This window comes from Enhydra lutris, unplaced genomic scaffold (assembly GCF_002288905.1).
Source record: "Enhydra lutris kenyoni isolate GAN:26980312 unplaced genomic scaffold, ASM228890v2 scaffoldscaffold18, whole genome shotgun sequence".
Taxonomy (NCBI): domain Eukaryota; kingdom Metazoa; phylum Chordata; class Mammalia; order Carnivora; family Mustelidae; genus Enhydra; species Enhydra lutris.
Window position 1 is genome coordinate 19616093 of NW_019154102.1, and position 25908 is coordinate 19642000.

The window sequence follows — 25908 nt, forward strand, 5'->3', positions numbered from 1 at the left end:
CTCTTTAAAAGCCAAGACTCATGTGTATAAAGGTGAGTGGGGAGGGGAAGTAGTGTGGGAAGGAGGGAGGGAGGGCCTGGGGCAGGTGCCGACAGATCCCATGATTTCCGCGCTGGAGTCAGAACCTGAGCAGTATTTACAAGCATGTGCTGATCTGGAAGCGAGAGAGGATGGTTCTTCCAGGTTGGAGAGGAGGGAAGGCTTGAGGCTGGCCCCGGCAGAGGCTGTGATTCCTCGGACCCCATCATGCCTCATGTTCTTAGGATGCCGCAGTGGGACCTGGGCTGTGGCTTTTCTGCCCTGGCACTGCTCTCTTGCTGGAATTTCAGGAGGAAAACCCCCAAGCTCCAAAAGAAAGGTATTTCTTCCCTATTTTGTGATTCAACTCTTCCACTAAAAGGCACTCTGCCCAGCTCCCCTTCCCTCTCCTATGGAGATGGTGCTGTTTCTGGAACTGACCCCCTGGAAAGCAGGTACCAGGGCTGGGTCAAAAGGCGAGTGGGTGGGGGGCACCTGGGTGGCTCAGTGGGTTAAAGCCTCTGCCTTCGGCTTGGGTCATGATCCCAGGGTCCTAAGATCAAGCCCTGCATCGAGCTCTCTGCTCAGCAGAGGGCCTGCTTACCCCTCCCTCTCTGCCTGCCTCTCTGCCTACTTGTGATTCCTCTCTCTCTGTCAAATAAATAAATAAAATCTTAAAAACAAAACAAAAAACACAAAAGGCCAGTGGGAAAGAGGGGACAGGGGTGGGACAGTCCCTCTGGGTTGGACCAGAGGCAGCGTGGGGAGGGGTTCTTGTCTTGAACCCAGGAGTGTATGTGTGATACGAAAGGGAGGGATGAGGTTAGAAAGGAGTTGACAGATAATCCTTCTGCTTTCGCTTCCCCAGAGCAACTCAGTATCCTGGGGCTGCCTAGCAAGTCTGAGGAGGAAGCTTAGAAGTAAAGGGTGGAGGAGGATGGCCACAGACAGAGACTAGGAAGCCGCTTACTCCTTTCTTCTTCCCCTTGAGACTTAATGATGTTTGAAATTTCACCTAGACAATTGTATTCCACTGGCTTTAAACAAGAAAGATTAAAGTACTAAATTTAGAATCATGAGGTAAATACAACAGTGGACAAGTTCCTAATCCAAGTCTCAGTTTATCCATCTGTAAAATGGAACAATAATATCTATTTTTGTAAGGTTCTTTTTTTTAAAATTTCTTTTCAGTGTAACAGTATTCATTGTTTTTGCACCACATTTTGTAAGGTTCTTATGAGGACTAAGAGCACACACGACACCTTCTAGGGCATGTCTTCAAAAAATTAGCTTAATTAATTAAATGCATTAATAATTAGAATTATTACACTATGTATTAGAATTAATCAATTAAGATTTGTACCCATTAAGATGGCAATGTCTCTATTAATAGTGACTGGACCAGAGTGAGGAGCAATTTTGAGTGACTGACTGGCTGGCCAAGGGCAGGAAGAGCAGGGGTACTAGTTCCTTGAAGGAGTGGGGGCAGCCTGAGAGGCAGGGGAGCCCGAGGTGGAGAATGGTCTTCGAGTGCCTCCCACCCCACTGTCTGCTGTCTTCTTCCTTCCCTCATTTCCTTGGGGTCTAGGCTCTTTCATGTCTACCCAGGATCAAAGGGTAGTGATCAGGACTGAGAAGTCAGAGGTAGGTGTGACTCAGGATTGGGTCTTTGGAGTTCCAGGAAGGTATTCTATTCCAGACTCCTCATATGTGATTGGAGATGGAGAGTGACAAAGCTTGATTGAAACAAACTAAAGAAAACCAGGATGCTCTTCCTCTTCTGTTGGTCCTGTGGTATCTACAGCCTGCTGTGGCCATTTCTTCTTGGAGGGAAGAGCTCTGACTGATTTCTAGGCTGGAGGCATGTAGTTCAGTGTCTTTGTTATATGGGTAATATGAAAACAGTGGGAGTGCTAGGAAGCACATGAGGTTGAGGGAAGGAAGGCCCAGGACACTCCAACATTTAGAGGACAGGGAGAATAGGAGGAATCATCCGAGAAGGCTGAGGAAGTGTGGCCCATGAGATAAATTGAGAACCAAGTGGGAGTGCCAAAAACCATGAGAAAAGTGTCTCAAGAAGGAGTGATTTTCTCTGTCACATGGTGCTGATAGAGCAGTTAAGAGGAAGACTGAGAATTTGACTTCTTGGTTTCAAAAATGTAAAGGCCATTGATCTCTTTGACAAGAGCAAGTTTGGAGAAGTGCTGATCAGAGTACTTTCTGAAGAGAAGGAGTGGAGGACGAGAGCAATGGGAGACCGCTGGTGAAAGCTCTTCAAGGACTGGTCCATCATGTGCCAGGCTCTGTGCCAGGAAATAAAAATAGAGGGTAAACCAGACGGGCTGTCTGCCTTTGAGGAGCCCACAGTCCAGAAGAAGAGAGACATGTTTAAAACTAAACTACCTGAGAAATGGTAGGATAGAGCTATCTATGGGAGCTCTGGGAGGACAGAGGCGGGAGGGACCAGTTCCCTCTGAGGAGAAGAGAGTTGGAACTCCTGCTGCTGGAAAATCAGGTTCCCAGGTGGGGAGAAGGAGGAAGGATGTTAGTTCCAGAGTTTTCAAAAGCAAAGACTTTTTTTTTTTCATTATTTTTTTCCTAATCTCCAGCTAGCAGAGAGGCTGGTCCACAGCAGATACTCAGTTTGTATTTGTTGAATGACTTTGTGAATTCTAGTGGGAGGCGTTTACAAGAAACAGGGTTGCAAAAGAAACCATCACAATAATTTTGACAGTAGCAGCGAGGACAGAGAAGAGAGATGGTTTAATTTAGAAAGTGCTGATCGGTTTGGAGGGAAAGAGAGGGTGTTGCAGACAATCCTAATGCTCACCCTTCAGCTAATGAGGTTTGTTGAGTGCAAGTACCTTGTGTTGATGGCTTTGTACTCTCTGTGCCTAGGAAAGTGCCTGATGCTTTAGTGCTTGAGTGACTGAATGCTATTTATTGGGAAGAAGGCTACAGGATAAGTAGTGATTTGGGAATGTTGGGGGGTGGGATGAGAGTGAGATTGGAGAAGACACTGGGGGGGACTGCCATTAGACTTTTGATGGGAAAGGATGGATGGATGGATGGATGGATAGATAGATAGCTCTGAACCAGACATGTGGATTTACAAGTTATCAGTATATAGGTGATATCCAAATGTACCGAATCATAGGACCTTGCCAAAGAGAATATCTAGAGGGAGGAGACGGCTGAGTTGGAATGCCAGGAAGCGACATACTAAAGGAGCAGGTGGAGGAAGGAGCACAGTAAAGGAGATTGCAGAGAAGCCGGCAAGGACATAGGAAGAGAATGAGAACAGATGGCTTTGTCATCATGTAGGGATAAAGTCTTGATGAGGAAAGAGAATCAACAGCATCAAGAGTCTTCAGGGAAGACTAGCAGGGTGTGGAATGGACATAGGCCATGCCTGGCCATTTCTGAACTGGAAATTTTATTGAGTGGATTGGGTGGAAAGACTCAGGCTAATGGAACCAGACTGGGATGGGCTGAGAGGCTGAGAGGTTGATAAGTGAAGAAGTAGAGCCCGTGAGGCTGGAAGTAGACATGTTCTCTTATGAGTATACTGATGAAGACAGGAAGACAAGTAGTGGTTGTTTGAGAGCTGGGACAGGAAGTTATTGTTTAATAAATTGGCAGACTTGGATGCACTTGGGCTCTTTCAATTGAAAAAAGAAAAATTTAAAATACAAAAGAAGTGAAGTCCTAGAAGAGGTAAGAAAAGATGGAACCCCAGGCTGAGAAAGCAACATTTTAGAGGAAAGCACAGGGTTGTTTTCTTCCTCTGAGAGCAGACAGACAGACAGGCAGAGGAGGAGGGACCAGAAAGTCAGGGCCTGGGGATGAGGATGTCATCATCATGTCCTCACTTAGGAAGAGAAGTTAAAGAGGAGCCAAGGTCATCTGCTGAGATAGAGAAGGGAAGGAAGGGGTGGTGAGTGCAAGGCAAGTGGGGAAGATTTGGAACCAAGTTTTTCCCGAGATTGGGAATATGACCTTCCATGATATGGAATGCTGTGTGCCCTGGGAGCTCTGGGAGCTCTGGGTGACCAGATCGAGGAGTGGAGAGGGTACTGGGAATCAGCAGAGCTGAGATGATGGAGGAGAGATGAGGTTTTGGGATGTGGGTTTGCTGGTGAGAGTGACATCACAACGATTGAGTGCAGGGCCTGGAAGGGATGAGAGGATGAGCACATCCTCTCATCCCTGGGGAGAAAAATTACAGGACTTGCTACCCAGAGGGTTGCAAGAAGGAGCTGGATTCCAGGTCACCTGCAAACAGAGCACTTGCCTCTGGACCTTGGGAATAGAGCTCCCATCTGACAGCACTGACGTCTCCACATACATTCCCACGTTGTGTTTGGGATATGGTTCCTTGTCAGGGTCCAGGGGACCCCTTCAACCTGAGTTTCAGCTGCTCTGAAACCCACCTGCCTCCCTCTTTGAGGTGGCCCTCAATGGATTTTTACAAATGCCATGTGGTCTGTTTTAAGTCAGATTATTTCAATCATTCACAGACATATAGGAACCAAATTCTATACTGCTGTTGATATTCTCTAATTGTTTCTTATTATATTGCATGTTGTCCTTTCATTTCCATGACTCAAGTGCAATCTTATTGAAAGCAAGAACCATATCCTACATTCTCTTGTCTGTATTACTCATTCCACAAGGCCTGCTGCTGACACTCAATAAATGTTAGTGTGAAGCTGAATTCTTCACCAAGGAGATCTCTACCAGTGCCTAAACTAAAGAAACACCACAGTTGTCATTAATCAGGGAAAGCACTTGCTTAAGAAATAATTCTTTAAGTAATTCAGCAAAACATACTCTCTATCTACCTTATGCCTGGCTGAACACTGGGGATGAAAAGAGAGCATCTCCATATTTCCAGCAATGGGGAACCTAGTCATGCAGAGAGTATGGGCACATACAAATAATTACCATACAGTGTCAAAAGGGATTGTGACATTTTAGAAGGAATACAGGTACACAAAGTAGCTACAAAGTCTCTCAGGCTGGGGTCAAGGAAAGCTTGGCAGATGTGATGATATTTGAGTCAGGCCAAGGAAGACAAATAGAATTCCAGCAAACAAGGAAGGAGAGATGAACAGACTGGGCAATGAGAAGACCATCCAAGGGCATGATGACTGGAGAGTGCTGTGGCTTTGGGGAACATCAGGGAGAGGCGTCTTCAGGGGCCTGATCTGAAGTCAGACCGGGGGGGGCGGGATGGTCAGATCAAATGCCAACCCAAGCAATGCCAGCCCCAACTTTCAGACTCTAGCTACAAAAATAGTTCATCAAACAGTCTCACTGAAATGCAGTAAGTAAAACAGACAATAGTCCAGTGGATTTGGTTGGGAGTAGGGAGTACAAGGACCACACCCTCCACAACCCCATGCTCAGTTCCTCCTAGATTCACCTCCCTCACTTCCCAGCACCTGATGTGATGAGGGGCTGCAGAGGAAGTCCCTAGGACTTTGAGGGGTAATTTGGAAAATGCCACTATGACAATTGGGGAAGAAGTAGATGACTATTAAGAACAGGGTTGGGGGGCGAGGGAGTGTGCTTAGGTAAATTGGAGGTGGTTTAGAAAGGTAAGCAGCAAGAGAGTTTTGAAGACATCAGAAGGGAAGAGACCGCAGCTGTCATAGGTGAGAGAGTAGTCTAGTCTGGCTTAGGGCAGTGCTGGGAGTGCAGAGGACACAGTAGATTCAAGAGCTCAGGATAGCTTTTCCCAGGTGGAATCCACATTAGTTAGAGATTGGATACAGGGGACCCACCAGAGAGAGACCCATGGGGAAAACCAAAGGACTTTGGGAAGCAGTGTCCTGGTAGTTGAAATGGTCATTGTAGCAGGGGCCTAATTATGACAGAGGGAAGATCAGGCGGAGGTGAAGCCATGACCTGTCTTCTGAGCTTCCAGGAACCAAAGGGCCTGGGTACCTGGTAGGAGAATGGGTAGCCAATGATTATCCTGACTTAAAAACTAACCTTGTTGTACCACTGGGATGGGGCAATTATAGAGCCAAGTACTGACAGGGCTGGGTTAGAGCTGGTCCACACATGCTTTGCTGGAGGCAGTGTAATCTGGAAAAATATTTTTGGACAACAATTTGCATACCATTGAGTCATAAAAATGTTCAAACCACTTGACCTAGTAATTCAACGTGTGGGAATCTGCCCTAAGGAAATAGTTCAAAAGAGTAAAAAGCCTATGTTCATGCATCCAAATGTTAATTAATCAATTAAGCAATTAATTAGAAATTATACGTTGCACTGAATACATTCCAGGAACTCTGCTTGGTGGATAAGCATGTTCACTGTGGCGATTTTAAAAATAGTAAAACATAGGGGGTGCCTGGGTGGCTCGGTCAGTTGGGCAACCAACTTTGGATTTAGGCTCAGGTCACGATCCAGGGTCCTGGGATCAAGCTCTGGGTCTGGGTTCTCATCTGCTTGAAGCTTCTCCCTCTCCCGCTGCTCCTCCTTGCAAATCTTAAAAAAAATAAATAAATAAAAGTAGTAAAACATAGTAAACAATCTAAATTATTGAAAACGCTGCAATGGTTTCATACAACATGAGACAGCTGTGTGATAGACTGTTATATTTTGAAGCTTTATGACACAAGCAGAATTCAAAATGGCCTGTTTTCTGCTTCGGTTAAGAGCTCATTTCCGTGAGTTTACTGCCGGGGCTTGAATTCTGACTACCATGCCTTGGCACCTGACCTTGGCAAGTTCACTAGTGCCTCTGAGGCTCAGTGTCTTTCGTAGTAAGGTGAGTATAACGACTCTACTACCTCGTGGGGTTACTGTAGAGATTAAATGAGAACAGGTATGCGCAGTGCTTAGCACAATTTCTAGCCCACAACATGTACTCAGTGAAAGTGAGTTGTTATTTTAAATTTGTAAGAATGTGGGTCAAGAGAGAAAGACTGACAGAGACTGCTCCAAATGTATAGCCCCAGGAAATATTGTGGGTGACTTGTCTCCTGCCTTTCATCTAGTATCATTGCACTATAGCTTTGGAGGTTACAGGCAACACAAACAAATCCAGATCTGGGCAAAGCACTTTGACCTACCAGTTCATCCAGTGGAAGTCAGAGTGATGGGCAGGTCCTGTCTTTCTCTTCCCAGCTGTGTTTGGCCAGCGTTTGGATGAGACCATAGCCTACGAGCAGAAATTCGGCCCCCACCTGGTGCCCATCCTGGTGGAGAAGTGTGCAGAGTTCATCCTCCAGCATGGTCTGAATGAAGAGGGCATCTTCCGACTGCCTGGGCAGGACAACCTGGTGAAGCAGCTCAGAGATGCTTTTGATGCCGGGGAGCGGCCCTCCTTTGACAGGTACCCTGTCCTCACCGTACCCTCCCCCTGCCTCACTCGGGCAGGGACACTTCTCTCTACCAGCTGAGCTATAGGACTTGCACAGCTGCTTCCACAACCCTGGCTGGCAAGAAAGAGAGCCTTGTGTTTTGCTGATCACTTACAGGAGGAATGACATGAACTAGAAGGAGGGCCTTGCTGAGGTAGCGGGAGCGGGAGTGCCATGGTGGGAGGGGACCTAGCTTGAGGCTCACACTGCCGGGCTGATGAGGACTGTGGCAGAGCTGAGCTGTCTCTACGGTCCCACTCAGCATGGTGGAGAACGTACCGTCTCTATACCCAAGGGCTCTGATGTTCTTCCACAGCTTTCCAGAAGTGGCCAGAACCAGGACTTCTTGTTAGTTTGGGAGACTGCCATAGAGTCCACCTCTGAACTTAGTTCTGAGCATTTTTGGAGAGAGTACATACTGATGACTTAGCAGACTGGCGTCCCCCCATGTCTCCTTTGTGGAGGTTGCCCAGGTTTGGTTGGGGCCTACCAGCTGTAGTGACATTTCTTCTCGCCATCTCCTGCCCGCCCAACCTCCTGCTGCTCCCTAGCCAGGGTTTCTCGCTCTGCCGCAGCCAGCTGGTACACCCTCCACCCCGACATTGGACGCTCTACGCCTGTTGTGCAATATTCACTCTGGTTGCCTGTGTGGTCTTGTCCTGCTGGCATGAAAGAGCTATTGTTCTTTCCAAATCAGCAGCCCATAAATCAAGATTTGGGGAGACAGGCCTCAACTCTATCCAGTTTCCAAAGGTTGAAATTCCCCAAGAGGTTATTTATGACCGAGGAACAGGATTGATTTTGGGAGAATCATGAACAGCTACATGCCATTAGGTCCCTCTCCCTGATATCCTCCCCCGTCACCAGCAATGCCCGTTCTCCCCCTGAAGCATCTCTCATACCACCTGTTCTCTCCAGTCTCACAGCCACTGTCTGAGTTTGGCCCACCACATGTCCATCTCTGTTGCCCTCGGTGTGCAGTAGGTTAACTTATCAAGAGTGCTGTATTTTGACAAGAAAGCAATGGGTGGAGTTGTTACTGTACCTGTAGCAGGTAATGGGCATCAAATTTACGGACCTCTCAGCAACACTATAAATTGCATTTCATTATCAGACAGCTGTTCAATTAAGCTCACCAACTTTGTATTCCATTTTCTTCTTATGTTTTTAATTAGCTTTGAGTTGATCAAAAGATACAGGTGAGTTGTTGCTAAAGGGATGTGAACAGTCAGCAAGGAGGGATAGAGGTGATTGTAGAGTTTTGTCAGATAACCTGTCCTGGGCTTGATTTTATAGACCTATAAAGTCAGCCTGGGTGGTGGAGTCATGGTCTTTGATTCCTGGGAAATATTTGGGGCTGGAAGAAGGAAAGTTACACAGCTTGTCATGACTCTTCCACCCCCAGAACTAAGAAGTAGAGTTTACACACCCAGAACTAGGAGGGGTCACCTGGGGGCTCTTAAGAGTCCTCCTAGGGCCGAGACTTAGGACTACATAAACCTTGTAGGTACTCATCCAGACCTATATTGGTCATATGTGTGGTTCTAGATCCCCCAAATTGTCTCACTGGAATGAAGAGAAACAAAGGAACTTTTATTTGGTAGATTCTAGAGCACCTAGATCTGATTCTCATTAAACATATACATGTACATTTTAAAATCTCTTTGTTGAGCTTCTGCCATCCACAAAACTAATGGGTTTCTGATAGCTGTAGTTCTCTGAGACACATACAGACATGCCACATTTTAAGGACCGTGCTACCACGGAAGGATTGGCAGAGCCATCCGTGGTGCCTGGGCTAATCTCTGGGGGATCAGGGGTTGAACTCAGAAGTCACCTGGCTCCTGATTTGCCCTTGTCCTTGACTTTATTTTTTTAATTAATTAATTTATTTATTTGACAGACAGAGATCACAAGGAGGCAGAGAGGCAGGCAGAGAGAGGGGAGGAAGCAGGCTCCCCACTGAGCAGAGAGCCCAATGCGGGGCTCGATCCCAGGACCCTGGGATCATGACCTGAGCCGAAGGCAGAGGCTTTAACCCACTGAGCCACCCAGGTGCCCCTGTCCTTGACTTTAAAAAAAAATAATTTAAAGATATTTCATTGGGTTGAAGGAAGAGCAAAATCAGGAAAAATCATGCTGGAAATTTAGACTATAACTGTGACAACTGATTTGACCCTGTTACAATGGGGGCACAGATATTAAACCAAAAATTTCCTGAAATAATTGCATAATTTTCATTGTGTTAAGTGCTAAAATTGAAAACTGGATGGTACTCTGAGAACATAAAGCAGGAGCCCCCCACCTTTTTAAAGATTTATTTATTAGAGAGAAAGTGGGGGAAAAGGGCAGAAAGAGAGAGTCTTTTTAAAAATTTTTTTATTATGTTAGTCACCATACAGTACATCATTAGTTTTTGATGTAGTGTTCTATGATTCATTATTTGCATATGACACCCAGTGTTCCATGCAATCCGTGCCCTCCTTAATACCCATCACTCGGCTCACCCATCCCCCCATCCTGCCCCTCCCCTCTGAAACCCTCAGTTTTTTTCTGGAGTCCACAGTCTCTCATGGTTCATCACTCCCTCTAATTTCCCCCACTTCAGTTTTCCCTTCTTTCTCTTAATGTCCTCCATATTATTCCTTATGTTCCACATATGAGTGAAACATATGAAAATTGTCTTTCTCTGCTTGACTTATTTCACTCAGCCTAATCCCCTCCAGTTCCATACATGTTGACACAAATGCTGGGTATTCATCCTTTCTGATGGCTGAGAAATATTCCATTGTCTAAATGGACCACATCTTCTTTATTGACTCGTCTGTTGAAGGGCATCTCAGCTTAAGTGGACTTGTAGTTAAGCCCAACCCAGGACTCACTTTCACAACCCTGAGATCACAACCTGAGCCAAAACCAAGAGTGGGATGCTTAACGGACTGCATCACCCAGATGCCCCGGAACAGGAGACTTTTGGCATATTCTGGTGGATTTACAGAGACCCTCCAAAGAAAAATGACATTTATACTCAGACGCATTAAGCAGGCACGAGGGGTTAGTCAGGACAAGCAGAATTATCTTCCCCCAGTAAAATGAATCAGGAAGCTTCCTCTGGTTTTAAATATTCCCAGATGATTTATATAGATAATTGTGCTCTTTGGTTATAACTTTGAAGCATCTACACTATATCAATAGTTATAACCCTTTCTTTTTTCTAATGTTAGATATTTTTGTTGTCATAGTTTCTTCTGATTGAACTATCTAGTTTGTGGTTTTTGTTGTTGTCATTTATCTTCAAAAGATTCTGTTTTTTTAATGTATCATTGATACTGTCTTTCTTATTTCAAATTGTTGTTGGCAACATTCGTTGCTTGGGTGGAATTTGTGTGTTGGGGGCTGTGCCAGGCAGTGGACAGAATGTCAGAGAATGGAACCGTGGAGGCAGGAGGCCAGAGAGGAAGCTGGGGCAAGATCCTGGCAGGAGGCCATTACCTTCTGAAATAGAGCAGTGAAGGGTGGGGGGCAGGACTTAGAGCAACTCACATGACATTCGGGTAGGATTGAGGGGCTTGGGAAGCTAACTGGATGTGGAGTGAGGGAGAGGCCCTGGATTCTTACTAAGACCATAAAGACAGTTGCAGCGCTGGGGCATGAGGAGGACCCACTCTTGGACTTTAGGATAATGTGTGTCAGCAGGTTGTCTTTCTGCCGTTTTCTTGGGAACTTCTCATGTATTTTGACAAGAGGGCTTTGCCCAGGAATATTTTTAGGCAGTGAGTCAGCAGGGAAGGCTTTTCCAGAATCCCCACCTTAAGTGAATGGTTCCCACCCTCAATTTCCTGAGGCAGCAGTGGACCACAGTCCGGGCTCTATGCCAGTTCACGGTCTCATTTTGAGGCTGCAAAAGGGGGGCCTTTTCAGGAGACAGCTCTGAACACTGGCTATTAAAACAAACAAAAAATACTTACTCGGGAGGTCAAGACAGAGCTTTGCAGTCAAGTCCTGACATTCTCATTTCTGCCCCCTCCAATGTCTCCCTTCTCTTCCTTCTGCCCAAACTGACCCATTCTGCCCCTTCTCCAGGAAGCTCTTCTACCAGCCAATTCTATATTCCCCATCCCTGAAACTAAGGAGACACTCACATGGTGTGAACCTCTTACCACATCGTAGCTTTTCAAAATACTACCTGGACAGTTGTTTAAGAATACCGATTTTTTTTATACGAAGCAAATAATTTCTTCACTAATGAACTTCAAGCATATGGTAGACTCAGACTTATTTTCTCTTACGGAACTGCAGAATAAATGCAGGAGTTTTATAACCACAGGTCAGCGGACTTCGATGAAGGGCCACATATGAAATATCGAGGCTTTGTAGGCCAGATGGTTTCTGCTGCAGCTTCTCAGCTCAGCTCTTAGCAGAGTCTTTGCACAAAATGAGCCAAAGACAATGCAAAAATGAATGAACATGACTGTATTCCTGTAACACTGTAGGGAGGCTGAAATTCAAATTTCATATTTTCACAGGCCATGAAATAAGCTTCCTTTGAGTTTTGTTCCCAACCATTTAGAAACATAAAATCCATTCTTAGCTCAAAGGCTGTACAAATACAGGCAGTGGGCCAGATTTGACTCCTGGGCCAGGGGTTACCCACTCCTGCTGTGAGCTGGAGAAGCTGAACTGGAAAAACCCGAGCCTCCCTCGTTAACAGGCAGCCATCTGAATACCATCTATGTGTCGGCAGCAGGACCTCTGCTCTCCACCCTCCCTTCCCCATGTTCTCCCTTCCCCCTGCTGTAACTTCTTGTCACTCTTCAGATTGTCCCCATGGCTCCCCAACTCTGCACTGGGTGTCCCTGTTTTTCATACTTCCATACAGTCCCAGGTCCTGGGCTTCCTGATCATGGTACTAACCTCACAATATTGTAATGACTTGGTAACGTGTGAGTCTGCACAGCTCTGTGGTTCAATGAGGCCAGGTGTCCTGTGTATCCCTCAGGGTCCCTGCTGAAATTGCAGTGCTTAACATAGTATCTTGCACCTAGTAGGTTCTGTCAATGCTTACTGACTGAATGCGTGACTGTGCAAATATGTAAATGAATCCCAGAAATGTTTTAAGCTCTCTGAGGGTTTAAAGACATCATGGACCACAGATATATAAATGAGTTATCGCATGAAAATTAGAGACTAAGTAGAGAATGCAAAATTGTGAGGCACTAAGGGACTTGGAGAAAAAAGAAAGAGATGAAGACAAAGATAATTTAATAGGATCAATGAAAAGATAGACCTTGAACTTACCTTTGAGGTAGTTGGGTAGAAGAGATAAAGGAAGAAGTATTGGGGGTCATTATTCCAGAAGATTTGTAAAGATGTTTTGTTCAGATACATCTGTATCAGACTCTACTCCTTGGCAAAACTCCCTTTTGGAACCTGAGGTTCTATTCAGTGGATCACTAAGGGGAGGTGAGGAATGTTCTGGAGTTTCACTTTCAAAGAACATTGCTTATTTTTTGCAGAGAGACAGACGTGCACACAGTGGCCTCCCTGTTAAAGCTCTACCTCCGTGACCTCCCAGAACCCGTGGTTCCCTGGAATCAGTATGAGGGGTTCCTGCTCTGTGGGCAGCTCATGAATGCAGATGAGGCAAAGGTCTGTATCTCATTGAAGTTAGTTGTCCGGCTTTGGAAGAAGGTGTTGGTTATTGAACTATTCTGGTGGGCAAGCAACGGTGGGTCAGGGAACCCATAACTTTGAGTGAGATACTTTTTCAAACTGGAACTTTGTCAGCAACAAAAAGCAATTTAAACCAATCATCGTGACAGCCTTGCTGAGATGTAACAATCCAATGCAGAATTGACTATCATTGAATACACCCAAGTCACTGTAAAATTAATAAGAGACAGAGGAAGCTTCTGAGCAGGGTTTCAAGCAATATGGCCTTGCTGAGACTCCGTTGGGACACAAGGACAGAGCTGACACCCTGGAAGTCAGGGGAGAGGTAAGAATGTTCTAGTTCCATGGTGAATGAGTGTCAGGCATGGACATACAAGGGATGCATGTGCCAGAGAAAGGAAGGACAAGGAGCTTTTCTTTGTTCTTTTCCACTGCAGCTGCTTAAAGGGCTGTGGTCAGTGTCTGTGGATGCCTGCTTGTTAGAACGCATGTGTTCACCTGCAGGATTTGTGATCTTATGTAAATTGTTTCCAGAAAGGTCTTATAGTCAATAGTCACTAACCTGGACTCATGTTAATTAAACACACCAACCAACAAAAGAAACCGGGAAAACCCAACTAACAACAAAAAAACCTTCATGGTTTTTAACCAGGATTTGCAAAATCAAATGCCTGAGAAATACTTTTATTAATACTGCTAATAATTAGGGTCTAACTCCCTGCTTTGGTGGGGGGTAGTTCTTAGCACTACTGTGTTAAAGCTCTCTTTGGCAAAATGGTGCACAGAAAAGCCTACAGTGAAGACCTGGATTTAACTGTGATTTTGTCTTTAGGCAAATTAAACATTTTCTACTAGAGTTTATTTACAATGAAACATTCTATAATGGTGGAACTAGTATATAGTTACATTGATCAATATGATAACCTCTAACCACACATGGTTATTGGGCACTTGAAATGTGGCTAGTTCAGGTAAAGAACCAAATTCCTAATTTTATTTTGTTTTCTTATTTAAATAGTCACATATGTCAAGTAGCTGTTGTACTGGACAGCACAAACTGAGACAAATTTTGTAATAACATCTGCTATATTTAGGATTGTTTTGAGGACAAGAGATATGAGGTAGGTGAGTGATATTTTTAAATGATTAGTTTAAGGAGAGGTTTATTCTCTATTTTAGAATTTATTATATAGTATACCCCCAGAAAACCATATATATATATATAGATATCTATATATATATATATATATAAAAATATATATATATATATATATATATATATATATATATATATCATTATGTATATATATCATTATGTATATATATCATTATATTATATATAATATATTACATAAAGTATTATATGATAATATATTATATCGTTATCATCATATCATTATATCACATATATCATGATATATATTTTTTATATATATATATACACACACACATACACACACACGGTTGTCATTTTTAAACAACAGAACAATAGTACCCTAGACCTGGTAGAAAGCGTAGCTATGAGAACTTCTCTCCTGACTCAGGGCAAAGAGCCTCACCATTTAAGTGGATCCTGGTACAAGAAAAAAGGTGATTTTGTATTTCAACATCAGGAAATGAAAGAGATGATACAGGTGAAGCTAATACGCTAGAGCTATTATAGCTATTTTCCGACCCAAAAGTTAGGTTGCGTAATCTCATACAGATCTTCCTCAGCAACAAAATGCAAATTAAGCCAATCGTGGTGTCAACCTTCCTGGGATGTAACAATCCAATGCAGAATGGGACTATAATCAAATACCTCAAGCCACTTTAAATTTAGTAGCTGAGTGCATGATTTGGGGCAGGATTTATGAATTTTTTTGTGGGGGGTGAAATGAGGACATGACAAATCTTAATTAATATAGGCGTATCAGCTCCCCTTTGTGGAAGTAACAACGCTTTATGGAATGAGGTTTAAAAGTTAGCTAGAAAGACCAGGCAACTTCTCAGCCCCTGGCTGCAAGGAAAGCAAAGGAGGTACACAGATGCAGATCTGACAGTAAGACTCCCCTCACCACCCCGCCCACCGAACTTCCCCACTTTGGACCTGCTTCTCCCAACTTTACTCCATCTCAACATCTCTGAGTTTCTAATCTGGGGTAATGTTCATCTGGACAGGGCAGAGGACATCAGCCTCCCTTGCTGGTGAAAGTGTGGCAGGGGTGGTAGCTGGGAGCCAAGAGTCTGCAGAAGCCTTTGCGAAGAATTCACTCATTAAACTGAAGAGGATGGAATCCCGGTATGAAGCAGGCATCCTGGATACAGAGGGTCTGCACCAAGTCACTACACGCAGGCTGACAGGGCTTAGGGTGCAAAGGAGGAGTTGCTCAGGGTTGAGGGAGCCTGTGTGTCTCATGTTAACTGACGCGCTTTTATAATCATGACATTATTGGCAATGACTACAGACCCTACAGGCAGCTGCGGGTGAAGAGAACTAAGAAAAGCTCTCTGTCCTTCCCCTCCTTGGCACATGCATTCCTTGTTTGATGGTCTCATGGAGCTAGAACATTCTGACCTTTACCTGTCCCCCACCCCCCAGATTAGTCAGCCTATCCTGTGTCCCAGCAGGTCTCAGCAAGGCCATATTGCTTAAAACCCTTAGAGACTTCCTTATTCTCTCACTACTGATTTTTTTTTTTCTTCTCTTGGGGAATTTGGTTTTAAATACCAAATAGCTTGGGGTATTTGGTTATGATCCAGTTCTTTACTGGAGTGTTACATCTCAAGCATTCACTAAGCAAACCATTATTAAGAGTATGAGTTGTCAAATCATGCTTGCCTTAGAGTAGCTCTGAGTTGGGGAAGAGGATATGACAAATAAAAAAAATGGGCTGTAAAAATATCCGTAGCCTCTCCATACTATTTTTTTTTTGCAGCTTCCTGTGAATTTATAATTATTTCAAAGTAAAAAGCTTCTTAAAAAAAAACACAAAAACTATGGAACAGGAGTGACTGCCCATGCTGCTTCTGTACCGATACATCAGTTATGTTCCCCATCTTCCAGAGTCTCATTGCTGGAAAGGGAGCAGGCTGGTTTACAGTGTAGAATCTCTTCCCAGGCTCAGCAGGAGTTGGTGAAGCAGCTGTCCATCCTTCCTCGAGACAACTATAGCCTCCTGAGCTACATATGCAGGTAAGAGTCCCCTGGAATCACTTTCTAGCTGTATCAGAAAAAAGCCCCAGTTAGAGGAGAAAAGAGGGTCTCTTTGAACTCATAGCTTCTGGTCCAGACCTTGGGAAGGTCAGCCATATTCACGCAGCACTGAAGTAGTTCCCTTTGTCCACAAGATAATTTCAAGGATCCATTCCACGTCTGATTGGCAAGCAAAGTGAACATGCTTCCTCCTTCAGGCCTGCCCAGGGCTGCCTGGAGTCCTGGGACATGCAGGAACGCCCAAAATCCTTATAATGTTTCTAGCAGTATCTCCCATCTTCCCGACTCTGGGACCATAATTTAGTGCCCTGGAGACATTCATGGCAACACGTAGCATGCAGATTGACCCAGGTTGATCTAAGCTGGGAGCCTAGATCTCCATGCCAGACAGAGCTGAAATTTATCTTCTTTTTAAAAAATAATATGTTGTAGTATCCAGGTTGTAAAAGTGATACATGCTTGATTTGGAAACCAGAAAAATACAAATACTATAAATAAGAAATAAAAATAATACACAGTGTCCCCACTCAGCAAAAATCACTATTACTGCTTGGGCATATTTCCTTCTGGATATTTTTCTTTCTATGAAAGATCTTTACATATATCAATATAAATATTGGGGAACAATTTTTTGTATATATTTGTATCCTATTGGTTTTGGCTTCATATTATATTGTGAACATTTCCCTATGTCATAAAATAGGATTATAAATGACTATGGTATTCCATAATGTTTCCTCGTTTGAAAACATCACCATTTATTTGGTAGTTTCTATGTATTTGGAATTTTAAGTTGTTTCAGCCTATCCATTTAAAAATAGTTTTTGGAGAAGGTATTTAGAAATTCCTTTGCCAATATTGTCAGTTTTTTTTTCGGTTGTTGTTTTTTTTTTTTTTTTTAATAAGGAAGCTGAGAGCTTCATGCCTTCATTGGGTGGAATTATAGTAAAAAATCTTTATAGTTGTTGATCACCCACTGGGAATTTGAGATGCTTGGCACTGTAATCATAGTCCCATTCCTGAGACTAGAAGGAAGGAGATGGGATCCATCTCTGAGATCTCTGTGGTATCTGGAAGTGCTTCCTTCTCTGGCAGCTTCCTATTTCCTACTATGGGACTTCCTGGCTGCCCACAGGTTCCTACATGAAATCCAGCTCAACTGTGGTGTTAACAAGATGAGTGTGGATAACCTGGCTACCGTGATTGGTGTGAATCTCATCAGGTCGAAGGTCGAAGACCCAGCTGTGATCATGAGAGGTACAGCTGGTCCCGTGGGGAAGGCAGGTGCAGAGGAAGTGACAACAATTACCTAGCTATCAAAGGGCACTGCAATTTTCCAAGCATTTTCAGTTGATTCCCTTGTCCCTACTGTGAAATAGCCCTGTGAAAGGAGCAGGGCAGAAGTTATGTCCATTTTCCAGATCGCAGCTGAGCAGAATGGTGAAAAATTGAGCCAGTGGTCACACAGTACAAAAGGCTAGCACAAAAACAGTATTTTTTAGTCTTGTATGACTTTTAAATACCCTTAGCCAGAGAAAGCAAGTTTGCCAGTAAATAGAGAAAGCAAGCTTGATTGTATAAGATAACTCACAAAAGATTACTTGTGAAGTTGTGTTGAAAAAGCTTCTGTGGCTGTGTCTTGGTTTGGTGAGCAGAAGTGCTGGCATAGAGTACTGATGTCTGCCATGCATTTGGGAAGGCAGTACACCTGGCATGTATTTACTGTGTGTGCAATAAGAAATGAGATGACATGTTGAGGACCACATCAGGGGAGAAAGATGTCTTCATTTTCTCTACTATATTGCTTAGTTTCTGATCAAAGACTGACCCATGGGCCTGTATAGGCTGAAAATAACCCTCTTTTACCCCACTCCCATATCCTTCTCTCCCTTCTCTTTCACCACGATCTCCTACCTCAAGCAATTTAGAAGGGTCCCAGGAAGAGTAATGGGGACCTTTTGGGCCCTGTGGTTTTAGAGCCAAGTTTAGAGACATCCCATGGGTGGAGACTGTGAGGACTGCCCACCTCTTGCCATGGTCCAGGTCTACAAATCTCTTTCTTCTTTCAGGGACTCCTCAGATCCAAAGAGTGATGACCATGATGATCAGAGACCACGAAGTCCTCTTCCCCAAGTCCAAGGATGCACCCCTGTCACCCCCTGCTCAGAAAAATGACCCTAAGAAACCTCCAGTAGCTCGAAGCTCTGTGGGTTGGGATGCCACTGAAGACCCTCCAATTTCTAGGACAGATAGCTTCAGTAACGTGGTAAGGTGCAGAGAAATTTCTTCCTTCCCTCTGACTCTTCCTTTAGTCCAAGTCATTCCATGTAAGTGCTAGTCTGGGGTGGAAGTTTGGGCAGTTTTAGAGGATGCCATGACAGTGGGCGCAGATCATACAGACCCATTTGAATGCATCTTGAAAGCCTGACCTCTTTCAAAATCTAGTCTCTGTTGGCATCCTGGAGGTGGGGTTAGTGACACGTGTGCCAGTTTCCCAATGACTAAGCAGTGAGAGTCCTCACTAAAGCCCACTCTAAAAGGGAAGCCTTTCCAAACACAGCCCAGGAAAGTTCAATAGGGGAAATTATATGTCACATTGTAAGGGTTTTAGCAAGAGTTATTGAAAATTCCAGGTCAAAGTCCAGAGAGAACTGGTTTCCCGCTAACCCATGAAACGTGATTTCTGTGATGTGCTCATGTAATATTTCTCATTCCTTGATAAGCTGTCTCAGCAATGTCACTCCCCTCATTTGTACTAAAAGGTCGTGGCTCACATTCCCAATGTCAAAAAACTCGGCAACCTCTGAAATGTAGAGTAGTTGAGGCCAATAATTTACAAAGTTCAAATATTTTTATGTATTTATAGAGACAAATACTTAAAAAAAAAAAAACCAGCCATGAACTTTTTGTAGCAGCTTGATTCTTTTTATGTGACCAAGAGATAAATTTAAAGTTTCTGGTTGACCTTGTAATGAAGTTGTCTATAGTACTGTTAATCCTGAGGATAATTAAAGAAGTATGAAAAAAAGATAAGTAGTGGTAGTAGTTATGATTTTTCTTAGGTGATGTCTGTACATGATACATTTTACCAACACCCTCAAATTAATATTTAGAAATGCTCATACTTCATATAATGAAATCCAATTAGCGGTCCTTGGGAGTAGATATCGTTATGCTTATTTGATAGGTTTCTATTTATTGTAACAGTATGGGCAGCTATGGGCGGACACTGTGATGGTAAACTTAAGTAGGTCACCTCTGGGGTCCTCACCATAACTCTGTAGGGCAGAATTTGTCATCCACATCTTGTTTTTCAGGACTGGAGGCTCAGGGAGGTTGACCAGTGGGCGGAAAATGGCAGCACTAGGATGTTACAGAGTGGGTTTTAGTTCTAGTTCGCACTTTGAGGTCCCAGGGCTTCTGTCTCCAGGTGGGATCGAGGAAGCAAGTGATAGAGAGATTAGAAGAAGAGCTTAGGCCTTGATTTTCTGATTTTAGAGCTCATTGTTTTTCTTCCTTTTTTTCTTTTTAATTTATATATCTATGGTTCAAAAAAATTAAAATGAGAAAAACTATATATTAAGAAATCCTGCTTCCTTTGCTATCTCCATCCACTCCATCCTTCCTCGCCTTTATTTTCTTCGTATTTATCCTTCCAGTGTTTCTTTATACAATTACAAACAGATCTGAATGTAAATTATTTACATTTTTATGCAAATATATTCTCTCTCGCTCTCTCTCTCTCTCCCCCCACACACACACACAAGCGTGCACACGCACACACACATACATGCTACTCTTTATCTTTATCTTGCATTTTTCCACTTAAGAGTATATCCTGAAGACATTTTTATGTCAATACATGGACAGACCCCTCATATGACCAGGTTGCAATTAATAACCTTGACCATGCTTCATCTTGTACTTAAGTAGATGTATTTCTGGGATAAATTCTCAGAATTAGGATTGCTGAGTCAGAGGTTAAGTAGATTTATGTGTAATTTTTATTAAAATTGTCAAATAGAGGTTGTGCCATTTTAAATTTCCACCGTCAATGCACAAAAGAGCATGTTTCCTTATAGTTTCACTAGCAAAATGTATTTTCAGATTTGGGGAGATGTATTATTGATAGATGAGAACTGATAATTCACTTTTTTTTTTTTTTTTTGAGAGAGAGAGAGTGAATGCATAAGTATATATGTAAGAGGGTGTGGGGGGACAGAGGGAAGAGGAAATCTTCAGCTGGGCCTAGAGCTCAAGGTGGGGCTTGATCTCATGACCCTGAGATCATGACCTGAGCTGAAATCCAGAGTCCAAAACTGAGCCACCCAGGCACCCTGATATTTCAGTAATTTTAATTTTGATTTGGGGTTTTGTTTTTTTTTTTACAATGAGAGAAGCTGAACATCTTTTCTTATGTGTAAGGATTCGTTGCATTTTTCTTTTCGTCTGTGAATGGTCTGATCTTATCCTTTCCATCTTTATGTTGGTTGTTGGTCTTTTTCTTGTTAATTTTTATGAACTTTTTATATGAGAGAGTAGCTTGTTGTCCATGATATGTATTGTAAATATTTTTGCTGGCTTGTCATTTCTTTTTTATTTTATTTATGGTGATTTATTCGTCTTATTTTTGTTCTTTTAAATTTGGGGAGTCATGGAAACTTATGTAGGTTGAATTTAACACAGTTGTATTTCATGGTTTTTGGATTTTGAGTTCTAGTTAGAAAGGCCTCCTCATCCTAAAGCTATGAAAAAATCCTACTTTAAGACTCTCTTACCACTAATAGACAATTGATTTTTAGAGCATGAGTTAGTTCCTTTCAGTGCAATGTCCTTTCGGAAAAAAACACCACGCAGATAATCAATAATGTGATGAATTAAGAGATGGTCTTCTCATTAAGAGTTTCACGGGTGTGCAGCCCGGAGATTCTTTCTTACAGGTTGCTAATCCTTATCTTGGGAACCTGACACATGGTAAAAACCCATGTGACATCTGTGGCCATTTCTTTCTAGACCAGTGACTCGGACACAACCAGCCCCACCGGACAACGACCGAATGATGGGTTTCTGGAAGAGAGCAGTAAAGCCCCCAGGGAAAAGCTAGGGGATTGGAAGCTGCAGTCACGGAAAAGGACTCAGACACTCCCTAATCGGAAATGCTTCTTGACATCAGCGTTTCAAGGTGCCAACAGCAGCAAAGTGGAGATCTTTAAAAATGAATTCTGGTCACCTTCCTCAGAGGTAAAGGCCGGGGAAGGGCACAGGAGAACGATGTCTCAAGGCGTACCCCCCTGCCCAGACTCCCAGCGGACTTCCACCTACGATAATGTCCCTGCCCCGCCCCGGGCCCCTGGGGATGAGGCAGCTGCCGGCTCTTCCCAAGCTTGTGACTCCAAGAGAGAAACTCTTGCCAGCTCCACCTCTGAAACCAGGTCTGGAAGAAAGAACTCTGGGGAAGAGGAACTTGAATCCTTGCAGAGGATGGTCCAGGAGCTGCAAAAGGAAATAGAAACACAGAAGCAAACGTATGAGGAACAGATTAAAAAGTAAGTCACCTGCGAGGGGCCTTGGGCAATCACTCAGCTTCCATTTTCAGAAGCAACAGGGATTGTTCTCCTCTGCTGAAGAAGTGATGTTAGAAACCTTGAGTTTAGAGAATGCAGTAATCTATAGCAGTTGGGCGTAATTGAGGAAAGAGGTAGAGGGAATGATGAGATGACTGCAGTAGTAAAAACTCTTTAAGTTTCAGGTTAAATTCATGAAAAAGTGAAGTGTGTAGCTTATGCAGCTTAAACAGTTTCCAAATCATGATTCTTTAAGGGTCAACATGCTCTAAAAATTAAGAGGAACTTTAAATTTTTTCATAGAAATGTGAGTCATCCCTTCTGAAAATGTTTACTGAGCACCTACTGTGTGCCACACACCATCTCAGCTGTTGGGGAATAGCACTGAACAAAACAGACAAAAGTCTCCGTGCTTATAGAGCTTTCCTTCTATCAGGAACAGACTATATATATATATAAGTAATTAAAATATATGCTATGTCAGATGCTGGAACATGCTATGGGGGAAGGTAAAGCAGGGCAGAAGTTTGGGAGGTCCAAAAAGGGGGTTCCTATGTTAAACAGGATGGTCAGGAAGGCTTCACTGAGAAGGTGGCACTAAGGCAAAGGCCTGAAGAGACGAGGGCATAAGTCAGGCCCACTTGTTGGGGAAGAGCAAGCCAGGTAGGGAGAAGTAGAGGTGCAGAGGGTATGGAAGGGAGCAGGTCAGTCTGTTCGTGCATTGGAAGAGTGGCGGTGGGCTGGAGCAGTGGGGAGTAGCTGATAGGAGAGAGGGCAGATGAGGGCAGAAGGCCTTGCCAGCCACCTTAAAGCCTGTGTGAGGCAGAGCTTCTAGCCAGATCTACTTGACTAAAGCTTCACCAAATCACTGACTTCTCACTGAGGTCAGGCCCCCCACTGGGGGTGAATGGAAGGCCAACACAGAGGCTATTGCCACAATTGTCATGCACATCCCTAAGGTGCTTGGACACAATGTGGCCTCCTGGGTAGATAAACTATTTTCTTGAAACCTTTTTCACACCATTGACTTTTCATGAACGTAAGCTCAATCCAGTTTAGCCCATATGAACACAAATCATGACGTAGTGAAATGCGAACTAGTGGGGCTTTCAAATTATGGGTACTTTTTCAGTCTCACTAAGGCTCAGACACATGAAAGGAAGACTTGGTGAGCCCTGATTCCTTGTTTCCTACATAGAGGGTTGCCTGTCTAAAAGCAAAATGGAGATCCTTTGTCTAAGGACCTGAAATCAGTCATTTGTAGGACTACAACACTCAAGTGCCATCTTGTCTGTGATGGAAGCGTCCCCAGAGGAGTTTCCTACTGCGCTCTCATGTGAATGTCACTGGCAGGGTAGGGCGAGCCCAGCTGCCATGGAGGGGCCTTTCCTCCTGCATGGAACCAAGTCCTCTGAATTCACCCATCAGAGGGGTCCTCCATCCTCAACAGAGAGAGGAGACTTAATAGTCCATAACGCCTGCTGTGAGCTTCGTGTTTCAGACACACCTTCTCATGTAATCCCCACAGCAATGCTGTAAGATAGATAATATCCCCGTTTTACAGAAGAAATGGGGCTCGGGTAGTATAAAAAGATTCCTCGGGGGGCACACGACTAATCATCAGTAGGGCTGGGGTTTGAACTGGGTCAGTCAGGCTCCTGAGCCCACCCAGATTCTACCTCTCCACCAGCAGCAGTGGTCAAAATCTAGCAGTAGTTCTCTCAGTTGAGATTTCTCCCAAAGCAAGATGGAAGCAAGAGTAAACTTGGAGAAGAAAACTGGATTTGTAATGAGAGGGCCAGAAGGAACGAGACTAATTTAGCTGTAGGAAGAGATAAGCAGGGGAAGGCAAGGCTCCAAAGAAGGGCCATTACCTGGAGAATCGGCCAAAGCCCCTGAAGACAGAAGCCAGGCTGGGCTCAAATGGGAACTCAAGTTTCTACTAAAAAAAAAAAAAATAGGCCATTTGGGGTGGGGAGTGGGTGCTGGACAAGGAGGTAACGCCTCACAGAGTGAAATTCTGAAGCAAATTTCCAATCACACAATCTCCCCACAGTCCTGAAATTTCCTCTCTGGGCTTAAAAATGGCATTGTACTCTCATTCTTAGGAGTTAATTCAGCAAGGCTTGGAAGAGCAGGGAGCACCTGTGACTAGACTATGGTTTGGGCTAATAACAGGGAAACTTCTGGGAATTCAGAAACCCAACAGATTGTTCACCTGGAGCAGATTCAGAAGTGAGGGTGGAGCTGCCATGGCCCCTGCTCCCAAAGGGCAGCTCCTGAAATTCTCCGAATCTCCTCCCCGAGGAGGCCTTAATAGGAGAAGGCAGCACTGCTACTCTCCCTGGCAGCAGGATGGACAGGCAGTCATGTGTGCACAGGTGTTGGGAATCTGGAATATGGAGCTTCAACCCCCAATCAGCATTTCTGTTGCAGGACATGTGCAAGGTACTGTGGAGATGGAAAAAAAATTATATATATATATAATTTATATATATATATATATAATCCTTCTTTCAAAGACTTTGTTATCCGATAGAAGATACAAAACGTAGAACAACATGAAAAACAACAACACAGAAGATGTTATAAGATCATATTAAATGACAAGAGGGGGGCTCAGACATGCCCTGGGAATTCAGGTTTACTGGGAAGTCTGCATGTGGGGGGTGGAAGTTGGATATAGGACTTGTGATGTACAAAGGAAAATGGATAGTATGTGAGCAAGGGTGAAGGGAGAGTCTAGAGGTCATGTCCCGTTCTTTCATTCTGTTATTTCCTTCCTTGTAGCCTTGAGAAGGAAAATTATGATGTCTGGGCCAAGGTGGTGAGGCTCAATGAAGAACTGGAGAAGGAGAAGAAGAAATCCGCAGCCTTGGAAATCAGCCTCCGCAATGTGGAGCGCTCCCGGGAGGATGTTGAGAGGAGGAACAAGGCCCTGGAAGAAGAAGTCAAAGAATTTGTCAAATCGATGAAAGAGCCCAAAACTGATGCTTGAGGGTTCCAAGCATACCATGAAGACAGCCCACAGAGGCCCACCCGACACACTCCCTTTCTCGGTGCTACCTGAGACTGAGAGGCAAAATTACTCCCTAGGAGGGAGAAGACATTTGAGGAGAAACATCACTTTTCCTGGTAAAATAAACCAATGCAATTGGCAGGAAGATGAGGGTGAGCAGGGATGTGTGGGGACATCCATGACCTCTGTGGCTATATTCAAAAGGATTGCATTATTCCACTGTGGTCTCAGGCCGAGTGAAATGGAACTTTCCATGCTGGGTGACTATGTCCAATGGAGACATTTGAAGCAGGCCGCATCCCAGGACCTGGCAATAGATTGGCCCCAACCAAGGCTGGACTGAGGCATTAGTTCTTTTTTTTTCTCTGTGGAACAATTCACCTAATCAGATGGCCTCATGATGGCCTTGAGACACAGGGACAGAAAATGATATTTAGCTTTCTTGTACTCACCTGTGGTGAGCTGGTGAGCTGTGTTTTGGGGGGCTTCACCTGCTGACCAAAGCCCCATTTTGTACCCCCCTTCCATGATGCACACTCTCTAGGGGCTGGAAAGTCAAAATTATTATTAGACTAAGACAAAGCAAGCAATAAACTTTGTATTTATGAAGGCAAAATTGATGAGAAATCATATTCAAATAAAGAGAAAGGAAGAAAGGAAGAAAAGAAAGACAGAAAGGAAGGAAGAAAGAAAGAAAGAAAGAAGAGAGAGGGAGGGAGGAAAGAAAGAAAGGGCTGTTGGTAATCCTTACAGACATGTTTGTGAACCTTAGTAAAAGGTGCCCCTTCCTTGAGGCAGATGCACTCCTCTCCCAGCACATGGCTGGGTGAGCAGGGCCTGGGCTGGATTCCGGACCTGCCTTTCCATGGCCACAGTTGTATACTGTGGGCCTGTGAACAGAGGCCTTCTCACCATGATGGCACTTCCTTGGAGGCTGGTTTGGGGGTTTTAGATAGCAATAATCACGATAATATTCTGTTTCACCAAAATGCAAGTGATTTCACTCCTGAAAGGGACCAGAGGCCCTAGAGAACAGCTGGGAGAGGGGCCTTCGAG

At 44.0% G+C, this 25908-nt stretch overlaps 1 protein-coding gene across 1 annotated transcript in view; it reads left to right on the top strand.

Moving 5' to 3' along the window:
• Nucleotides 1-25468, top strand: part of LOC111147961 (Rho GTPase activating protein 25) — an 83492-nt gene extending 58024 nt beyond the window's left edge. Inside the window, exons 5-11 of the mRNA XM_022504265.1 lie at nt 7165-7372; nt 12917-13049; nt 16175-16248; nt 17405-17526; nt 18339-18535; nt 21283-21815; nt 24624-25468. Of these exons, the coding sequence (XP_022359973.1) occupies nt 7165-7372; nt 12917-13049; nt 16175-16248; nt 17405-17526; nt 18339-18535; nt 21283-21815; nt 24624-24831 (1475 nt within the window). The 3' untranslated portion in view covers nt 24832-25468. The remainder of the gene's footprint in view (nt 1-7164; nt 7373-12916; nt 13050-16174; nt 16249-17404; nt 17527-18338; nt 18536-21282; nt 21816-24623) is intronic.
• The last annotated feature ends 440 nt before the right edge of the window (nt 25469-25908 follow it).